Here is a 21727-nt window from a genome sequence, read left to right as displayed (position 1 = left end):
AAACAGTTACTAAGTTGTTTTAACCTTAAACCTCTATATAAAAGGGAATTTTCTTTGATTATTTTGTTTATTATGGAACTCCATCCTCACACTATCAGGTGATTCCTTAAAAGTATAGCAAGCTTGGGGCAGCTAGGTGGCACAGTGGGTAGGGCACCGGCCCCGGAATCAGGAGGACCTGAGTTCAAATCTGGCCTCAGTTACATAACCCTCACTATCTTTGTGACCCTGGGCAAGTCACTTAACCCCACTGCCTAGCCCAAAAAAAAGTATAGCTAGCTAATCCCAAAATGCATAGACACTAGTTTTCTTGATAATTATATAAAATATACTCATCTCTGTCAAGGATTTGTTAAAAGGTTAAAATGTGTTAAAAGGTTAAAAGGTTTTAAAAGGTTAAAATTTGTTAAAATGGTGTTACTAAAATAATTTAAGCTTGTGCAACAACAAAAGTTCAATTATCTAAATCACTCATTAACATCATTGTATTTTCCTGTTTCCATCTACCACTTAATCTAAACCAAGCAAATGTGGGGTACTGGATAGAAAGTTGGCCTCAGAGTCTAGAAGACCTAGGATTACAGACTTGATAGATAGTGGCTGTGTGATGTTAAATAAGTCATTTAATTTCTCAGTGCATCAAGCAAATATTACAAATATTACAGAAAAGGTACTGATTGGCATTTATAGAAGTTCTAACCAGATGGTTTGATACAATAATGAAATCAGCGATTCAGTTTTTAAAAAAATTAATCCAAACTTTGCTACTGTCAGGAATACTCTTATTTTGGGCTCATGCTTATGTAATTTCGCAATAGTTGTATTGCTTTTACAAGCACTATAGATAACCATCTTGTTCAGAATATAGGTTGCCCATGAAAATAAATCCCACTACTAAACCTTTGAAAGGAAAAAGAATACCCCAGTAGACACAATAAAATAATTCTTCAATGTCCACACACATTGAGATAGCTTATTTACCTGTGTGTGTCTTTACATGGCAATCCAGAGTAGATTTAACTGTAAAACTTTTTCCACATTCATCACATTTATATGGCTTTTCTCCAGTATGGATTCGGACATGCCTAGACAAAAAGCATATATATGTTTGTGAACTACTTCATAAACTTAATTCAAGTATATTAAAACGTAAACAATTTCCTAGAATTCAAAAGTTATTTACTCATTTCCTATAAAACAATGATCAACTTTCTCTCTTTTTGGAAACAAATCTTAACTTCTAAAACAGTAAGACTCAGTAACTTAAAGTATAAGTGGCTGGGTAAATCTTACAACTTCCATTTTTTTAAAAAAAGAAAAAGGGAAAAAATTAAAAGAAAAATGAATAATTTTTCTTAGATCCAATGACTATTTACAAATCATTCCAATATTCTACCAAGAGTTATAGATAAAATTTTAACCATTTTATTGTCAAAGTCCCTTGAGTTCAGATTCATTAATTTTAATTTTCACTCTTTATCAACCACCCCCACCACTGAAGCCAAACTATGAACTTCATCATCAAATGCTACGTTTCTACTTATAAGAATCCACACTTGGTTTGTCCCTCTCCAAAGACTGCCTCTTCAACTTTGCACTCTTTTTACACATTACAACTCACCATATATTTTATAATCCAGTGACACTTGTCTTACTATCCTTGAACAAGAAACTCCATTGCCCAACTCTGAGCATTTTCACTGGCTGACTCCATATCTTAAATGTTTTCTCTTATCATCTGTACCTCCAGTTTCCTTTAAGTTCCAGCTAAAATTCTAGTTCAAATGCTTTCCCTCTGGTGATTGGTATTTCAAAGTTATCTTATATATAGCTTGTTTGTGTATAGTTGTTTATATGTTGTCTCCCCCATTAGACCGTAACTTCCCTGAAAGCAGGGAAGTGTCTTCTGTCTTTCTTTGTATCTCCAGAACTTAGCTCAATGCCTGGTACACAGTAGGTGCTCTAAAAATGTTAACTGGGGGCAGCTAGGTGGCACAGTAGATAGAGCTCTAGCCTTGTTAGGAGGACCTGAGTTCAAATCTGGCCTCAGACACTTGATACTTACTAGGTGTGTGACCCTGGGCAAGTCACTTAACCCTGCTTAGCCAAAGAGAAAAAAAAAAAAGTTAATTGACTGTCAACCGTCCCACTCATCCATAAACAACTCACTAGCCCTTAATTCTCACAGGGTCATTCTCTAGCTCTATCTCTTACCATCCAATAACCCTACCTCTCCATTTAACCTAGCCTACTAACCTCCTAACTGTGAAATACTTCCTTGCCCAGCCCAGATTTTCATGGTCAGTCACTTCAACAATGACTAAGCACCCAAACTCCCTCAATTCAACAATTCATGTAGTGCCTATTTATAATAGGTGCTAAGGAAGTTACAAAGAGCCCTGCACTCAAACAATCTAATGAGGAAAGCAGAATAATATCTGACATTTATTGAGTTTCAAGGTTAGTAAAAAAGTTTCCTTAGAACCCTGTGAGGTAAGGAATGTTATTATTATCATTGTTTTATATGTGAGGAAATTGAAGCTCTGAAACATTAAGCTTCTATAACAGAAAAAGAGATGGTCTAGTCAGGTAACCAGACAGAAGAACAATAAATGGACTTGCTTAAATACTGCATGGATACTCATAAAATCATATTGCTAAGTGAATAAGCCAGGAAAGGCCAGTGTCAAAACTCATTTGCTCCTCAAACCCTGAGAGGGGAGTACTACAGTTATCATCATCACCATGTTATAGAACAGGGCTTCTTAAACTTTTTTCACTCACCACCCCTTTTTGCATTTTGGCAGTGTTGGTTGGGGCATGTGCAGTGCATAGTGAGCATGCTTTGTGTTCAAAACCAAGGCTGCAGTGAAGTTGCCCCAAAGCAACCATGGGCCAGTGCTGCCAGAAACACCTCAGATTCATTACACGTTTGATTTTGAATTAATTTTTGGTCATTGCAAGTTCAGAAACCTTATACTGTTACCAAATTTTCGCGACTCCACATGAGGTTGCAACCCACAGTTCAACAAGTGTTATAAAGAAGATAATAAGGGAAAGCAACACCATTTAACTGGATGAGAGGTCCAAGGTTCAGAGAGGGTGTGACCAGTTTATGGTTGTTCAGGCAATAAATTTCAAGGCAGGACTTGAAACAAAATTAGTTAGTCCTGACACCTAAGACTAAACTGTCCCCATTACATGTTGTCTCTTAATCAGGCTCTCTTGCCTAAGAAGGGACCCATAAAACCTCTAGTCATCTAAGTGCCAAAGCCATCCATCCTTCCTGCCATCCATTCAGAACCTCTCCCCATCATCCCTTGCACCCTTCCTCTCTCCCTTTCTCTGCCCATCAAAATCCTCACTTTTCCTGTAAGACTCAATATAAGTATCACCTTTTCTGTGAAATCATCCCTCACTCCTCTAATCATAAATGCTGCCCCTCCTTCAACCACCTCAGACTCATGTATATGCTATATCCCTCTAATACAATGTATATTCCTAGAGGTGGGGGGTGAAGATGGGTGGGTATTTGTTGAGTTTTGGTTTTCTCTTCAAATGCCCAGCATTCACTCAGTTTGGTCCCTTATACATAGAAGGAACCTAATGTATTAAAATTTAAATTGTATTAAACTGAAGATAATTTCCAAATGATTCAACACTATACTAATATATTCTTCCTCTAAATGCATTGCACTTACAGAACAAAACAGTCTAAGAGATAGAGGAAAACTGTAGAAAAAATTTCGCACAGTGTAAAGTGTGCTCCACCTCCTGCCTTGGAATGAAAAACAATATGGGATTGGTTCTGATTCTGACATGACTTCCATGACCTTGGGCAAAACACCCAACCTCTCAGTTTACTCACCAGCAAATCAAAAAAAAAAAAAAAGAAAAAGAAAAAATCACTTATCTCACAGGGTTTTTATAAACATCAAATTACGTAGTGTATATAAAATGCTTTGTAAACATTTAAAATCTATGTAAATGTCAGCAGCTATCATTATCAACTCCAACCTCCCATCCAGGAAAGGAATCACTTCTATCACATTGGAAATATAGTCATCCAGTTTCTACCTTAATGCATCAATTGACAAGAAACTCGCTATCATTAATTGTCTTCTCTACTGCTGAAAAACTCTGATTATTATAATATTCTTCTTGTCCTCGAGTTTAAATCTACCTACCTGTAACTATTAGTCATTGGTCCTAGTTTTTATCTATGGGACAGCACAAAGTCTAACCTCTGTCCTCCATGACAGTTTTCCAAATTTCTAAATATAACTTTCATGATTCCACTAAGTGTTCTCTCTTTTTCAAGGTAAAAAATTCACAATTCCTTCAACCATGGCTCAGATAACATAGTGGCTAGACTTGTCATCATCATGGTCACCCTTGATAGACACAAAATAGACACAATCTTGTCTGTTATATGTTGTTTTGCCCTTAATCTGGCAATTAATTATGAACAGCTTTCCAGAAGTTCTTGAAAGCAGGTACAGGATATACTTATATTTTCATGTGTTTATGCCCAATTTCCCCCAAATGAATTATAAATTCCTAAAGAGTATAAAATGTTTCTTATTTCTCCTTACATTTGCCAAGATATCCAGCATAATATCTTGCACACAACAGGCACTCAATTTTTTTATGACTATCATTTCATAGCCCTAGTAAGGTTTTGCAATCAACAAAAAGTCAATGCTTCAAAGTTGAATTTCTAGAAGAACTTAAATAGCAGATATCTACTGTTACACAGAAATGAGACCACAGGGCAGCTAGGAAAAATGGCAAAGAAAAGTGGCCATAAATCTCTGAAACTAACTTCCTAAGCCACATGTTTAAAGCACTGAAGGTCTTTCAACATGATAACTTCAAGAAGAAAGTTAATTCTCTGTAAACAACATAATAAGAATTTAAGCAAAATTTACCTCACTAAGTCACTGGGTTTTTTAAAGCTTTTGGGACAATAGGTGCAGCAGTTGGCATATCTTGGTTCTGCTTCAAGTTCAGCCTGTTTATCCTTTATTTCGCTAATTCGATCTTTCTCTGCTGCAGACTGGACGAGCACTTTTTCAGAAACTGTAGCACTTTCTCGTGGCCTGATTTTTGCCAGTTCTGCTGTTTCTTCTTCTGTGAAAGTGATAACTCCTGGACGAGATTTTCTAGGAGCAGTTTTTTCAGAATTTTCATCTTCTTCTTCCATGCACACAACTAAATCAAACACACAGAAGACAATTACCATTTTTAAAAATTTTAAATAGATATTCATAAGTAATTTATAGTAAACAAATATCTAAGATTTAAAAATAGCAACAAAAATATACTGTTATATAATGATGAGGATGATGATGATGATGATGATAATGATAACAATAATGATGATTACAGCTAGTTTTTATGTAGTGCTTTAAGGCTTGCAAAACATTTTACAAATATCTCATTTGAGCCTAACAACGCTGGAATGTTGGAGCTATTACTGGGCATCAGGAAGACTCATCTTCCTGAGTTCAAGTATGGCCTGTGACATTTACTAGCTACATGACCCTAGGCAAGTCACCTAACCCTGTTTGCCTCAGTTTTCTCATCTATAAAATTAGCTGGAGAAGAAATGGCAAACCACTCCAGTTTCTTTGACAAGAGAACCCCAATGGGGTCCCAAAGAATTGGACACAACTGAAAAACTTCTGAACAACAGAAGGAGCTATTATTATTATTCCCTTTTTACAGATGAGGAAGGTGAAATTATTTGCCCAAGGTTATACAATAAGTGTCAAAGGCTGGATCTGAATACTGATCTTCCTGTCTCCAGGTCCAGTACTCTATTTACTGAACTCTCTAGCTGTCTATATTATATTATTAATAATATTTAATATTACTACTAAAGGTACTAACTTTTGACATTTGGGTTTAAAAATTAAATCACTGCAATAAGAAAAGCAAGCCAAAACAACTCTGAGGTTTCAAGTCACACCAAGCAAATTGGCAAAAATGACAAAAGATGCAAACAATATTGAAGGAGTTGGGGGCAGTGGAGGAAGGGAAAGTATACTAACACCCTGTTGGCAGAATTATTAACTGGTCCAATCATTCTGGTCAGGAATTTGGAGTTATGTGAAAATAGCAGTTTAAATGCTCATATGTTTTGAACTAGGGATTTCACTGCCAGTCATATATCAGAAAGAAATCAGTGAAAAAAAAAAAGCCTCATATGTATCAAAATATTTATTGTAGCACTTCTTATAGTAGCAAGTAATTGTAAATAAAATATGTAATGATCCACTGGGAAATGGCTAAACAAGTATGACCAAGCTATGCCCCAAAGAAGAAATATGAGAAGGCATTCCCCAAACACACACACTTCTATGCATAACTGGGGGACTACTAGCATAGTGAACAGTATAGTATGTCAGAATTTCTTTTACATGTTAGTTTTCCTGAACTGTTTTTTGCCTTTTAAAAAAATTTTATTCTTAGTTATATGGGATTATGGATAATTTAAATTTGAGATTTAAACTCATTAATATTTAATTTCAATATGACAGTAAAAGATCCCTATAAAACTTATTGTTCTTATGAATTATAAACATGAAAATACCTTAAAGAATCTATGATCTTGAGTCCCCCCTCTAATAGTATATCCTATAATCCATTAATTACTTCTCTTTTGTGCAATTCTTGTTCATATCCTTCCCCAAATCCTTTACAGAGGAACTACTCTAATATTGTAGAAGACGTCTCTGAACCTTTCTTGGGTTATCAGTGAAGCACTCCAGCTGTCTATTTATTAAGCTCTTCCCAATACCTGACTACGCCATCTCCTAAATAGTTAAGTGGTACAGTGAATAGAGTACTGGATTTGCAGTCAAGAAGACCTACGGTCAAATCCTACTTCAGACACTAATTAGGTATAAGACCATGGGGAAAGTCATTCAACTTCTCTCTTTTTCTTCATCTATAAAATGAAAAAAAAAAAACTGCACCTATTTCAAGGGTTACAGTGAGGATCAAATGAAACAATATATATAAAGTACTTTGCAAACTTTAAATGACTTTATAAATGTTGGAAACTATTATTTTTTAAAATGTCTTCCTCCAATGGTCAATTCCTAAAACTTATCCTTCAATCCATTTCCTAGACACAAACTAGCAACATGTTGTAGCCTAGTAAGACTTAGCATGGCAATCTCTTTGAATAACACAGTTTTGACTCAAAAATCGGGATGTTCTGATAAACAGCTATATGTTATCATTAGAAAAAAAATAGTGGAGATGAAGAGTAGACATAGTCTGTCCTTCTCAGACTATAGTTGAAGTACGGTATTCAGTTCTATGTACAACATTTTAGAAAGGACACTGAGAAACTCAATTTTCCAAGGTAGACGATGGGAATGTGATTAGTGAGGGACTCAAGAACAAGCCACATGAGAAATCACTGAAGAAACTGAGGATCAGTAGACTGTAAAAGAGAAGATTTGAGAAAATGTTGCCAGAGGAGAGGAGGGTATTCAAGTATTTGAGTAGATGTCACATAGAAGAGAACTTAGATTTTCTACTTGGTCCCAGAAGGCAGAAATGGGGACAATGAGTTGAAATTGCAAAGACAAATTTTGAATTAATGTGAAGAACAACTTTCTAATAATTAGAGCTACCAGAAAGTGGAAAGAAATATTTTGGGAATTAGTGGGTTCCATTACATTGAAGATACTCAAACAGAGATTAGATGACCATTTGCCTGGTATGTTATTCTGTAGGTTGATTTAGGTATGAGTTGGACTAGACAGCTTCAGACATCTCTTCCAAAACTGAGGTTACATTTTTTTTTAAAAGATGGGCATTTATGTCAGAGAATATATTAGCATCACTAAAAGTGATACATAATTTCCTAAACGCAATTCAGCACACTGTCTTTCTCCCTACAGCTGATAGTCTTCAGTGTCTGTCCAAAACATACATATAAAATAACTCAATGGGCTTCTCATGCAACTTCATGTCAGAGTTCTGACAACAGGCATTCTTTATCCATGTGTGTGCACATATGATTAGGCCACAGCACATCAATAACACAATGCAAAATGCAGCTTAATGTCTCTCCTCCAATAATTGAGTCTGCTGTGCATATGGTAAGATCCTATCAAGAGTCTGTGAAAGATGGAAAAGGAGAAATAACTTTGTTCACTAAGATATAAAATAAGGTCCTACATGAAGTTTGGAAGACACAAAAGGAAACAACTTAGGATGAGGAAAAACAAGAGATTATAAAGAGATTATAGTATACTAGGCCTTAATTTCTTTAGTAATATGTTACTTGCAAATACAAGCATCTGGAAGGCTTCGTCATTTATGGGCAATTTTTACTTAATTTAGATTATACATACTATATTATGTTGATGAGCATCCAGTTCCTGTTTTACACTTTGATGAACAAAGTCATTTCTGTTTCCATCTATCACAAAATTCTGTATCATTTTAATATGAATGTGAAAAAAAAATAAGCTATATTTTGTTATACTAAATCAAATATTGTATTGGGGGAGCAATGAACAAATGGTAAACACAGGAGTATCTTGTATTCTGAGGAACATTAATATTATGCTATATTATTTAATAAGTAATATTACTTTGTGATCCATCCTTTCCTCACTGTCAGACCTCACTTCAGAAGGGCAGGCATTTTCAGAAGGACACGACTGAGAAATGTGATCACCTCTAGCTCCTAAGGTATTGGCCCCTTAACCAGTTTGGGCTGGGCCTCCCAAGTGAGATCCTTGCTTCTCTTTACCCCACAGACAGAGATGGAGCTTGAGCTAGGGTCAGAGGGGAGCATAATCAGCCACATCTGAAAATCAGCCCATTTTTCCCAGCTGCAGGATTAAGTCCTTCTCTTTCCCTGCACCTCTCCCTCAAAACAAAACAAAACAACAAACAACAAAAAAACAAAAACAAAAACAAAAACAAAAACCCAAAACTATGACTAGCTAGGAAGAAGCTGAGAGCTCTTAACCCACCTCCTCATTAAAATGTCCACCAATTGGAATTTCCTTGCCTTTGTCGGGGAAGTCCAAATGAGTTACTGTCAGGCCAAACAGAAGGAAGATACACCTAGGTTTGAAAGGCCCTGTTGCCCCTCACTCGGGAGTCTTTGGTCATCAGAGGACAATGATCCAATTTACTGGTTACTGTTAGCCTAACTAACAAATTGATTGATTCATGTTTGGAAATCCATTTCTCAGAATTTCAATTGCAACAATTCTCTAATATCTTTCAGTTAACAGGGTGATAGGAAGATGTGGTTTGCTAAAGAAAATCATTTCAAGAACCCATCTATTCTCATACTTTTTAATCAAAGATACTTTTAATTCTTACGTATTATTCTAAAAAAAAAATGTTAGCAATGGAAAAGTGGGCATATGGGTTATTAGTTACTGGAACTTTCTGCCAAAAGTAAAACAGCTGATAATTTCTTGAGCTGCTTTAATGATAATTTAAACTTTCAAAAAGCATAGGGAAAACAAGGAAACATTTTACTTTTAATCTGATCTTCACTAAAAGAAAAAAAATTATGTTGCTAGTAATAAAATACACATATTTTTCTACATTTTGGGGACTGTATCTCAGTGGTTATATACTTCCTATTATTCCTTCAAAAAGATATGGGCAATAGCACATTAATTTATTATTTATAGGGGCAGCTAGATGGTACAGTGGATAGAATACCGGCCCTGGAGTCACAAGGACCTGAGTTCAAATCCAGCCTCAGACACATGATACTCAACAACTGTGTGACCCTGGGCAAGTCACTTAACCCCAACTGTTTCACCAAAAAAAAAAAAGAAAGAAAGAAATTATTATTTATACCTTATTATTGACAATAACATACCTGGATTTAAATCCTACATTTACTAGTGGTGTGACCTTAGATAAGTCATGTAAACTCTAAGCATCTCTGGCAACTCACTAGGATTTATTTAGTATATCATAAATGAATTTTAATTGCCTTGATGGAAAGAAGTCCCTACTCACTGAAAAAAATTATATATTTTTTATACATTCATAAAACTTTGCTACAGATATTCAAAATGGAAAAGACAGGAGAAAAACAGCACATTTTAAATTAAAAGAATGTTTACTAGACTATCAAGAATAAAAAGTCTTTGAGTACCTAATATTTCCCTAAGCTGAAAAAATTAACTTGCGTAGGCAATTATTTTATCTAATGCTAACTTATTTGTATAAATAAGTTTGGTCTTATACTACTTAAGAACTAAGAGAACCTGTTATTAATAATAATAATAACAATAATAATATGCCTACATTTGAATAGTAAATAAAATGACTCAAAAAAACCTAATGGGGGCAGCTAGGTGGTGCACTGGATAGAGCACTGGCCCTGGAGTCAGGAGGACCTGAGTTCAAATCCTCCCTCAGACAAGTAATACTCACTAGTTGTGTGACTCTGGGCAATTCACTTAACCCCAATTGCTTCACAAAAAACAAACAAACAAACAAACAAAAACTTAATGGTATGCAGGTCACTTAGGGAATGTGAATAAAAAGGCAGGAGCACTAAAATTATACCAAAGTACTCAATGCCAAACATAACATCAATAATAGTTCATTTTTCCTTAATGAAGTGAGTCTAAAAATTACAGTGGTAAATTTACTGGATATGGGTGAGTAGTTAACTATTCAAGGACAAGGGTTCTAAAAAAGGTAAACTGAGGGGCAGCTAGGTGCATTGGATAGAGCTCCAGCCTCAAAGTCAGGAGAACCTGAGTTCAAATTCGGCCTCAGACCAAACACTTGACACTTGCTAGCTGTGTGACCCTGGGCAAGACACTTAACCCCAGTTGCCTAAAAAAACCAACCAAACAAAAAAAGGTAAACTGAGTGAGACCCTGGTGTGCAGAATGGTTTAATTTGCTAAATTTAATCAATTTTAATTAAAAGAATATTTCTGGACAAGTTTCAAATGCATAAATAATGAATTCTAGACCACGGTTAAGTATAAATTATAAGGACTAGCACATACATATTTGACAAATTTCATCAAAGTGCTTCACACTGAAAAGGAAACAAGGGATAAAATTACTTATGCTGATCTATTAAACTAGACAGAGAGTAGATATAAAGTAGGAAGAAGAGTATTAGTGACATCTAGAAATTTCAGGAGATAAATCCAAGAAAGAAAACAACAATAAAACCCATGTCCTTAGGAGCATATAGGTAAATACATACAGTATAGTTAACAAGGGGGGTAAATGAGATATCTTAATGCAAAGATGCAAATTTGACATTGTAGGGAACACTGGTTCTCAGTGGAAGGGATGAAACCTATTATTATAACAAAGGTCCGGATAAATGGTGGGTATACTTTATTTAAAATAATAATGACGATGATAGTTAGCATAGATAGTTAGATAGCCAAGCACTTTGTGAACACTTCACAAATATCTCGTTTGATCCTGACAATAGCCCTGCAAGGCAGTTACGATTATCCCCATTTTTACAATTGAGAAAACTGAGGAAAATAGAGGTTAAGTGACTTGACCAGGGTCACCCAGCTAGTAAGTATCTGAGGCCAAATTTGAGCTCAAGTCTTCTTAAATCCAGGACCAGTGCTCTATTCTTTGTGCCACTTTGCTGTACAAGACAAATACAGAGTAGAGAAGAATGTTCTAGCAGTTAGGACAATAAGGAAAGACGTCCTAAATAAGGTCATGTTTGAATTTGGTCTCAGGTCTTATAGGAAGCCAGGGATTCTAAGAGGCAGATGTGAGGAAAGAGACTAGTTAATAACTTCTTGAATTCCCTCTAGAATAAATTTTATCTTTCAAAAAGTGAAGGAGAGGTCTTCCAGTTAAGATGGCCACATGAAAGGTCACGAGAGTGATCACATCTTTTATATAAACCTTAGCAGACATTTGAGAAGGATCCCAGAAAAACCAACGGTAATAAGGCCAGAACAAGAGAGAAGGGTAGAAGGGTCTCAAGCAGGATGAATATAGAAATACAAGGAAGCTGGCGGAAGTGAGGAGAAGAAGGGGAAGGAATAAATATGAAGCTGGAAGAGGCTGGGAAAATAGCTACACCAGGAAAACCAGCAAGAGTACAAGAAAGTGAACCAGAGACAGGAAGAGGAACCAAGCGAGGGAAGCTAGGGTGAACACCCACAAAGGGACTTGAGATTAAGCACTGCTCTGAACATCAGGGATCACAAGTCAGCATTAGCTCCAATAACCTAGGACCTGAAAACACTGACTTCGGCTTTTCAGAATAAGAGCAGAAAAGAATCAGCTCAAAACAACTTCATTTCCCAATTCCAGGAACATCATGTCTTCCCCTGAAATCTCATCTTCACAGGGACTGATTCAGCTTGGATACTCAACACCTTCTCAGCTCATTCAGTTGCCTATACCACTTACTCCCCCATATTGGAGGGCTTCAGTCAGAACAATGAATTCCTCCTTTAAAGAGAGCGGAAAAATTTCCATCTCATTCATTTCCCATTAGCTTTTCTACTGGGTTTCAACTAGACCCTTAGGCCCAATCTCCATCATTTTCCTTTTGTGTTTTGTTATTCTCCTTTAGGTTAAAAGCTAATTGAGCATAGGGATTGGTTTTTTTTTTCCTTCTTATTTGTATCCCCAGTCCCTTAGGATAGTACTGGGCACATAGTCTTTCCTTTCAGTCATTTTTCAGTTGTGTCTGACTCTTTGTGACTTCATTTGGGTTTTTTTTGAGCAAAGATACTGAACTGGTTTGCCATTTCCTTCCCCAGCTCATTTTACAGATGGGGAAATGGAGGCAAACAGAGTTAAGTGACTTGCCCAGTGTCACTTAAGTAACTGAAGCCAGAGTTAAACTCCAGGCCCAACACCATATCCACTTAGCCAACTTGCTGTCCTTTTAAAATCCTCTACATATTACCAGCAAAACCCAGCAGAGAAGACATAGAAAGCAAAAATTCCACTTAAAATGACTACAGAAGGTATAAAAAAAATCTGAGAGTCTACTTGCCAAGACACACACAATAAATGTATGAACCCAAAACAACACTTTTCACACAAATAAAGACAGATCTAAGCAACTTAAGAAATATTCATTGCTCATGCGTAGGTCAAGCCAATATATTAAAAAAAAGGACAATACTATCCAATTTTACTTTAATTTACTTATTCGGTAACATACCAATCAAGCTACCAAACAACAGCATTATAGAGCTAGAAAAAAATAAGAAATTCACCTGGAAGAACAAAAGGTCAAGAATATCAAGAGAATCAATGGACACAAAAAAGTGAAGGAAGATGCTTAGCAGTACTAGATCTCAAACTGTACTATAATCAAACTGTACTACAAATTAGTAATTATCAAAATAATCTGGTACTGCAGAAAAAAATCAAATGGTTGGTCAATGGAACAGATTCGGTATATGATATACAGAAGTAAATGACCACAGTAACCTAGAGTTTGATTAAGCCAAAAATCCAAGTGATTGGGGCAAGAACTTATCATTTGACAAAAATTGCTGAGAAACCTAGAAAGCAGTGTGGCAGAAACTAGGCATAGACAGACATCTCCAACATCTACCAAAATAAACTCACAATGGATACATGATTAGAACAAGGAAGACAATTAATATTTCTGAATAAAGGAAGAGTTTATGATCAAACAAGGGACAGAATATTGCAAATGATAAAATGATTACATAAAAAAAATCTTGGCAGCAAAGTTCTCTGATGAAGGTCTCAGTTCTCCGATGTGTAAGAAACCAAGTTATATTAATAAAAATAAGAGAAAATCCTAGTTGATAAATGGCCAAAGGACCTCTTTGAAGAGGCAGTTTTTAAAGGAAGAAATCAAAGCTTTCAAGTCATGTGAAAAAATGCTTCAAATTACTAATAATTAGAGAAATGCAAATTTAAATAACTCTAAGGTGTCACCTTACACCTTTCAGACTGGCCATCATGGCAGAAAAGGAAAGCGACATTCTGGAGAGAATGTGGGAAAACCGGTACACTAATGCACTGCTCCAATCTGGAGGACAATTTGGAACTATGCTCAAAGGGTTACAAAGCTGTATATATCCTTTGACCCAGCAATACCACTAATTCTGCACCTCAAAGAGAGCAAAGAAAATAACCCATTATGTACAAAAATATTAATAAGCAGGAGCAGCTAGGTGGCACAGTGGATAAAGCTTCAGCCTTGGAGTCAGGGGGACAAATTTGACCTCACACTTGACACTTACTAGCTGTGTGACCATGGGCAAGTCATTTAACCATGGATGCCTCACCATAAAGGAAAAAAAAACCCAAAACATTTATAACAACTCTATTTGTGGTAGCAAAGAACTAGAAGTTGAGGGGATACTCATCAACTGGGGAATAGCTGAACAAGTTGTGGTATATGATTGTGATGTTATACTATTGTACTATTAGAAATGATGATCGGGATGGTTTCAGAAAAACTTGGAAAGATTAATACAAACTGATGCAAAATTAAGTGTGCAGAACTAGGAGAACAATGTATACAATAAAAGGAACACTGTAAAAATAATCAATTCTGAAAGACTTAGCTACTCTGCTCATTACAATGACCTATAACAATTTCAAAAGACTCATAATGAAAAAGATAAAGAAATGATGGACTCAAAATGCAAACTGAAACATTTTTCTGTTCTTTTTCTTTCTTGGAACATAGTTAATGCAGAAATATATTTTGCATGATTTCATGTGTATAATGGGTAACAATTCTTGGTGGGGGGAGAGAATTTAGAATTAAAAATAAAATTTAACAATAAAAAAACACAGGAAAAAAATTTGCAAATGATTTGATATAGGGGGTGAGAATAAGGAAATGATGATGACAGCTAAGCTGTGAGCCTGCCTGACTGAAGGTGGTATAACAGAAACAGGAAGTAACAGGAAAATTAGGAAGAGGAAGTAAGAGAAAAGAGTTCAGTTTTAGATACATTGAGTTTAAGGTATCTATACAACATCCAGTCTGAGGTGTCTAAGAGGCTGCTGAGGATGTGAGACTAGAGGTCAGTAGAAACCTCCTGGGGCTGCTAGGTAGCCAGCTGGATGGAGTGCTGGGCTTGGAGTCAGGAAGACTCATCTTCTTGAGTTCAAATCTGGCCTCAGACACTTATTTACTGTGTGACCTTGGGCAAGTCACTTAACCCTGTTTGTTTCAGTTTCTTCATCTGTAAAATGGGCTGGGAGAAGGAAATGGCAAGCCACTCCAGTATCTTTGCCAAGAAAACCCCAGGGTGACAAAGAGTCAGACATGACTGAAACAACTCAACAAGAAAGTTTAAAGCTGAATACATAAATTTGAAAATCTATCAACACAGAGATGATAATTAAATCCGTGAGAATTAATGAGATAACTGAGTGAAATAGTATAGAGGGAGAAGAGGTACATAATGGAAAGCTAGGCAGAGCCTAACAGGCATCCTTTTATGAACTTCAATGCCTCTCTGACTGGGTCAAGAGGGAAGATTGATTGGTTGAGAAAACAAGTAAGCCCTTAGGAGATCAAAGCAGCCCAGGCTCAGAGGACTTGTGGAATGAGAAATGAAGGCAAACATTTTCATAGGACTTTAAAGATGTCATCTGAGGTTCCTTTGAACTCTTGAGATTTTTAATTCTAAGCACCTAGTATATATGCTGGGTGGTAGAAAAACAAAGATTTTTTGAAAAACCTTACCCTCAAGAAGCTTATCATCTAAAAAATAGTACCTTCTATTTTCCTAACCATAAAAGAAGTAAAAAAGTACATTGGAGGGTGGTTTAAGCCCTTCTTTAACATAGAAAGTTGAAAGTCATTTCTCTGCTCTACTCTGGTAAAAGTTTTCAAACTTCCGCTATCTCTATGACTTCATCAATAAATAACAACAGTAGCAGCTACCTTTCATAGATCACTTTAAGATTTGCAAAGTGCTTTAACTCATGTTCCTCACAACAACACTAGGTACCATTATTATCTCCATTTTTATCCCCATTATTTTATTTCTATTTCACATATGTGGAAACTAAGAAACCGGTTAAAGAGACTTTTCCGGAGTCATACAGTTAATAAATGTCTGAGGCAGGATCCAAATTCAGGTCCAAGACTCACATTCTATCCATTGTACCACCTAACTGCTTTTAAATGATAAAGAAAAATAATAATAATAACATAGTTGCAACTCAAAGAAGTATTTGTAAATTAACAGATGAAAGCATCAGTAAGTTTTAGTTTTTAACATGCAGGATTCACATTTTCGGCATGCTTTTGTATTTATCAGTGCAATATTAGCAATTAGTAGCTACATATTATAGCAATATAGGAATGAGTAGATCTTCTTAATTTAAAAAAAAAAAAACAACTCACCTCCTCCTCCCTCTCCAGCCGCTGCTATTGTAGAAGAGACACTCTGGTGCTTCCTCATATGCTTTTTGCAGTGCACTGTTGTTCGGAAACTCTCCTCACAGAATGGACACTTATAAGGCTTCATGCTCATGTGAGTTGCCATATGTCTGGTGAGACTACCATTGGTCGTGAAGGATGCATTACAAATATTACAGCTGAATGCTTTTACGCCTACAACAAAAACAGTATTATCAAAACTTATGCAGTTAAAAAGAACTTTGTTACTTTGAAAAGACCACAGGAGGTTTAAAAGTCACAATTTTCTTGCTAAATAAATGGAAGTAAAAAGGAAGTTGGTTGGTTGCTTTACCTACAGTTTCCTTTTTTTTTTTTTTAAAGGAAATGAGTTGTCTTAACATAAGAATCTCACACTGGGCTGTCAGACTCTATCTCCAATATTCTATGACTGACAGAGGCACCAAGGGATATAGATGGAACAGCAAGGATATCCTGGTTGACTTCAACTTCCAAAGTTAGTGAACCTCTCAGATATCTTTTTTTTTTTTTAAGGCAATGGGGTTAAGTGACTTGCCCAGGGTCACACACAAGTGTCAAGTGTTTGGTCTGAGGCTGGATTTGAACTCAGGTACTCCTGACTTCAAGGTCGGTACTCTATCCACTGCGCCACCTACCTGCCCCATCCTCTTTCAAGTATCTTAAGTTTCATTCAGTAACCTATTATGCCTCTGTTGCTTTTTAATTTAATTAAATTAATTAATTTAATTCAAATTATTTCTTAAATTGTGTTTTCAGTCTAGACATCCTACAAATTTACTCATCTCTGTATGGAGTTGCACTTCTTTTGGCTGCATCGAATATGTCTCTTTTAAGCTTTAATGAATGCAGTTCTTCCTCAAATTCCACAATCTGGTGAATATATATATGTTTACCATATCCACTTAATGCCTATGTTTTTAAAATGAAATGTTTTCATAGGCTGCTCACATAAGCACACTTCATATTGTTCAAAGAAATGTCTTATAATTAAATAAGGGAAAGCAACAAGCATTTATATAGAAACATGATAGACACTGTGCTAAGCACTTTTAAAAGGCCATCTTCGGGATTTTATTTTATTTTATTTTTTTTTGATGAGGCAATCGGGGTTAAGTGACTTGTCCAGGTTCACACAGCTAGTAAATGTCATGCGTCTGAGGCCACATTTGAACTCAGGTCCTTGTGACTCCAAGGCTGGAACTCTATCCACTGCGCCACCTAGATGCCCCATTAAGTACTTTTAACCAATATTATTTGATCCTCACAACAATCCTAAGAGGTAGGTGCTATTATTATATCTCCATTTCACAGTTGAATTGAAGCAGACAGAGGTTAAGCCACTTGCCCAGGGTCACACTGCTACTATGTGTCTAAAGTTGGACTTGAACTCAGGTCTTCTGACTACAGGTTTGGCACTCTATCCACTGTCTCTTAAAATTTTACATTAATTTAAAAAAAATAAATATTTTAAATTCAATTGATGGTTATAATTTATCAGGGAGTGGAGGGATAAATTATAAAAGGAAAGGCCTCTTATGTATAACTTTTCTAAAGAAAATTTTTCCCAAAAAGACGTGTACTGCAAAATGGAAAACCAAACACTCAAACTGTCTACAGTGAAAGAAATAGCAATCTAGATGGCATACTGAAGCACATTTAAATAGCTTATATTTTGTTTACTGACCACCTAACTGAATGTTTTAAATCAGACACAATGATAGGCAGTAGTATTTAATGGAAAAAAATAGTGTGCTTCAGTCTCTCCACTGCTTACTAGATTATGTAAACTTGGTCAATTTATTTAGCTTTGCCAGATTAAGTTTCTTCTCCTAGAAAATCATATGATAATACCTGCTACCTACCTCACAGAGCTATTGTATGTGTAAGGACTCATTAAAATGTAAAATGCTAGTGAAATGTAAGGTATTATGGGGTTGTAAATTACTTATTTCAACCTTTTATTCCACAGATGAGAAAAGTGAAGAATAGAGAGTTAAGGGGTGTACCAAAGATCACAAGAGTTTAGTAGAAGACTGAACAAGAAAATGGTTCTAATTTCACTGTGTTCTTTTCATATTTTCAAGTTTTATGGAAAGCTATAGAAAGTTACAATTGCCAACATACTATAGAACTTCACTCCTCTAAATGCTGTCTTCATAACCCATGCTGTAGTAATTGTCTTACGAGAGGGATACCTTAAAGTTTACTTCGAGTAACTAAGCCACTTTGGCAGGAATAAACAGCTTCCTGACACTAAATCTTGCTCTATAAACATGCTCTATAGACAACATTACAATATGTTTTTTGTATACCATAAAATAAAGAAAGGTAGCATATTAAAGGATTTAAAGAATTATTATTTCCTGGGCCAGTCCAGTGATATAACTTTATTTTTTAATATTTAAAAGTTATAATTTATTATTTAAGTATAGAGAAGCAAATGAACACAATATATAAAGCACATACCAAGCAACAACATAGTAGACTACAACATGAAAAAGACCAAAAAAAAACCAAACTTACTTGATGTATAAGGAAAAAATATAGCTGTTAACAGCCCGGCAATCAAGTCTATTGTATTTTTCAATAGTAAATGACAGAAATGTTAACAATATTCCAACATTACAAATTTATAATCTCCAAAAAAAAAATAGACTTTATTACCTGTGTGTGTCTTCTCATGGGATTTGAGAACACCTGAGGAAACAAATCCACGTCCACAGAGCTTGCATTTATAGGGCTTCTCACCAGTATGTGATCGCACGTGTTGTTTTAAATGACTGGATTTCTTAAAACCTTTGTTGCAATATTCACATCTATAATTAAAAAAAAAAGAACTGATACTGATATTATGTCACTATGTCGAGGCTTATAAAAGTAAAACCTGGAAAGAGAAAAAAAATCCAGAAACTACACCAGCAATTTTTATGAAATGGAAAAGAAACAAAACCAAACTCTATTATTAAAGCCAGAAGCACATGAAACTACTATGAAAATCCTACACATTACACAACTAGCAATCATGATAACTGTTAGAGTTTACATCAAGTTATGTTTAATGTTGTTTAATCTTATATACTTTATTTGAAAATAACAATACCTTACTAACCAGAATGGCACATTCCTGGATCATATAAAATAAAATACTCTGTTACAAGTAACTTTAGAATATTATACTGTCTCAGAGACATAATCTTGCATAAAAATAACTATTGCTTTCTAAAGAACAGAGGTGCCAGTTTATACAGATTACTGATTGATAATATAATATAAAACAGCTAATAACTGAAGTTATTTGAAAAAAAAAACACAATTTGATATGTTGGGTTTTTAAAGTTTTAACAAGTATATTATAATTATTTCAGGATTTTACAACTATTATATATTTTAAGTTCACATTTCAAGTGTTTTCAAAATGCGAACCTAAAGACAAAAAATAAAAATAAGTTCTATTTAAATGGCTATCATACAACACTATTTTTATGCAGCTCAAAATTTTAATTGGGCCATCTATCATTATCTATTAACCAAAATGTTATCTGTACCTTACTGTAGCTCACACCAGGGATTTACAAAGATAATACTGCTAACATTCTTCAAAGTAACTTTTATTTATAACGAAAAACTATATTAACTACAGATTGATCTAAAAAGAGGGGGAATCTACCCTGATGAATTGAGTTTAATAAATTCTAAGAAAATGACATTTGGTAAAACAATGTTACAGAAACTGTTATTTTCAGAAGAACAATTATACAAAAGAACAATGTCCCAACAGTAAATTTACTGATTCTGAATACAGTTAATAATACAGGTAAGGTTCAAGTACTCTCTCATTTAATGAGAGACCATCTGATTTACATTCTTTGTGGTTAGTCAACAACTTTATGTTAGGCTAAAATATATTAACGACATGACCTTGGTTAGGGCAATATTAAGGTTATAAATGGAAAAACGCATAGAATGCCAATGGTATTTTTCATTTCCACATAAACTTCATATATATGTATAATACACATGCACCTCTCTGTACATATACAGAATATTGTGTACATATGTGTATGTATTCATATGTATGTATGTATGTAAAAATGCAATTTACAATGGTCTGAAAAAAATATGAAAACAAATTAAAATTCATCTGAATCATTCTTGAGAAACAGGAACTGAAGCAGATTTATATGGTAATTACTGAGAGAAAATAAGTGGAAGAAATTTCAAAACTGTTTGGAGCAATGGCAGTATCACCGGAACAAGTGTTTAGCCTTTCAAGTTACAAATAACACAGGTGAAGAACTTTACAAACCGTGAAGCATTATGTAAATGTGAACTATTGCTATTATGATAAATAAAGGCTGCAGTGGAATATCTGATAGTTAAATTTAAGAGTGGTGACTCTAAGGTTCAAGTCTTGTCAATGATACAAGCTGGCTGTTCAACCCTGGGCAAATCATTTCACAGTGCCCTAAGCAACTTTCTAAGCCTAAATTTCTGAGAAAGTGGCAAGTTTTATTGTTAGAAGGTGTTTCTTCATTAAAACAGACAGATCTGAGCCAGAGTTCTCCGCGGCAGTGGGCCAAGCCAAATGGATGTCCAAACTAAGTTAGTCATTAATATAGTGAGCCCCTGGGAGTTGAGGTTGCCTAGGGAAGAGTGAACCAACTTAGGTTGGAAATGGAGCAGGTCAAATCTTCTATACTGATCAGAATGAGACCAGCCTGCTAGCAATCCCTACTTCCAGCCTGGGCAAGACCAGGCAAGGCCCAGTCATCATCATCACCATTATCATCTTTATTATCATTGTGGTTGTCATTATCATCATCACCACCACAACAATTAGTATTTCTATAGCACTTAAAGGCTTGCAAAGCACTTTACTAAAATACAAAACAAGTGTCTCATTTGATCCTCACAACCACCATGGGAGACAAGTGTTATAATATACTCACTTTACAAATGGGGAAACTAAGGCAGAAAAAGGTTAAATGACTAGCCCAGGGTCACATAGCTAGTAAGTATCTAAGGTTGGACTTCAACTCAGGTCTTCCTGACCCCAGGTCTAGCACTTTCTCCACTATATTACCCAGGGAGGAAAGAAGAAGAGAACAGGAAAAGAAATCATAAATCTGGTCAAATAATCATAAATTCTGTTTTATTTTAAAAGGTCATATACTTTATAATCTCACCACATCTATATTTATTTAAATATATATGCACATACACACATACGTTATCATATTAGGAAGGCCTGAATTCAAATCCAGCTTCAGGAATTCACTAGCTGTGTGATCCTAGGTTAAGTCATTTAACC

General features: G+C 35.3%; 1 protein-coding gene across 5 annotated transcripts in view; it reads right to left on the bottom strand.

Moving 5' to 3' along the window:
• ZNF236 (zinc finger protein 236) overlaps positions 1 to 21727 on the bottom strand; it is a 212040-nt gene that overhangs the window by 58319 nt on the left and 131994 nt on the right. For all 5 annotated transcript variants that reach the window (XM_027852409.1, XM_027852410.1, XM_027852413.1 and 2 more), the window contains 4 exons: positions 19081 to 19232; positions 16381 to 16590; positions 4932 to 5214; positions 982 to 1085 (listed from right to left, as the gene is read on the bottom strand). In XM_027852409.1, coding sequence (XP_027708210.1) covers positions 982 to 1085; positions 4932 to 5214; positions 16381 to 16590; positions 19081 to 19232 — 749 coding nt within the window. The remainder of the gene's footprint in view (positions 1 to 981; positions 1086 to 4931; positions 5215 to 16380; positions 16591 to 19080; positions 19233 to 21727) is intronic.

This window comes from Vombatus ursinus, unplaced genomic scaffold (genome assembly GCF_900497805.2).
Source record: "Vombatus ursinus unplaced genomic scaffold, bare-nosed wombat genome assembly UNPS02009573.1, whole genome shotgun sequence".
Classification (NCBI taxonomy): Eukaryota; Metazoa; Chordata; class Mammalia; order Diprotodontia; family Vombatidae; genus Vombatus; species Vombatus ursinus.
This window is presented reverse-complemented; position numbering and strand designations above follow the sequence as displayed.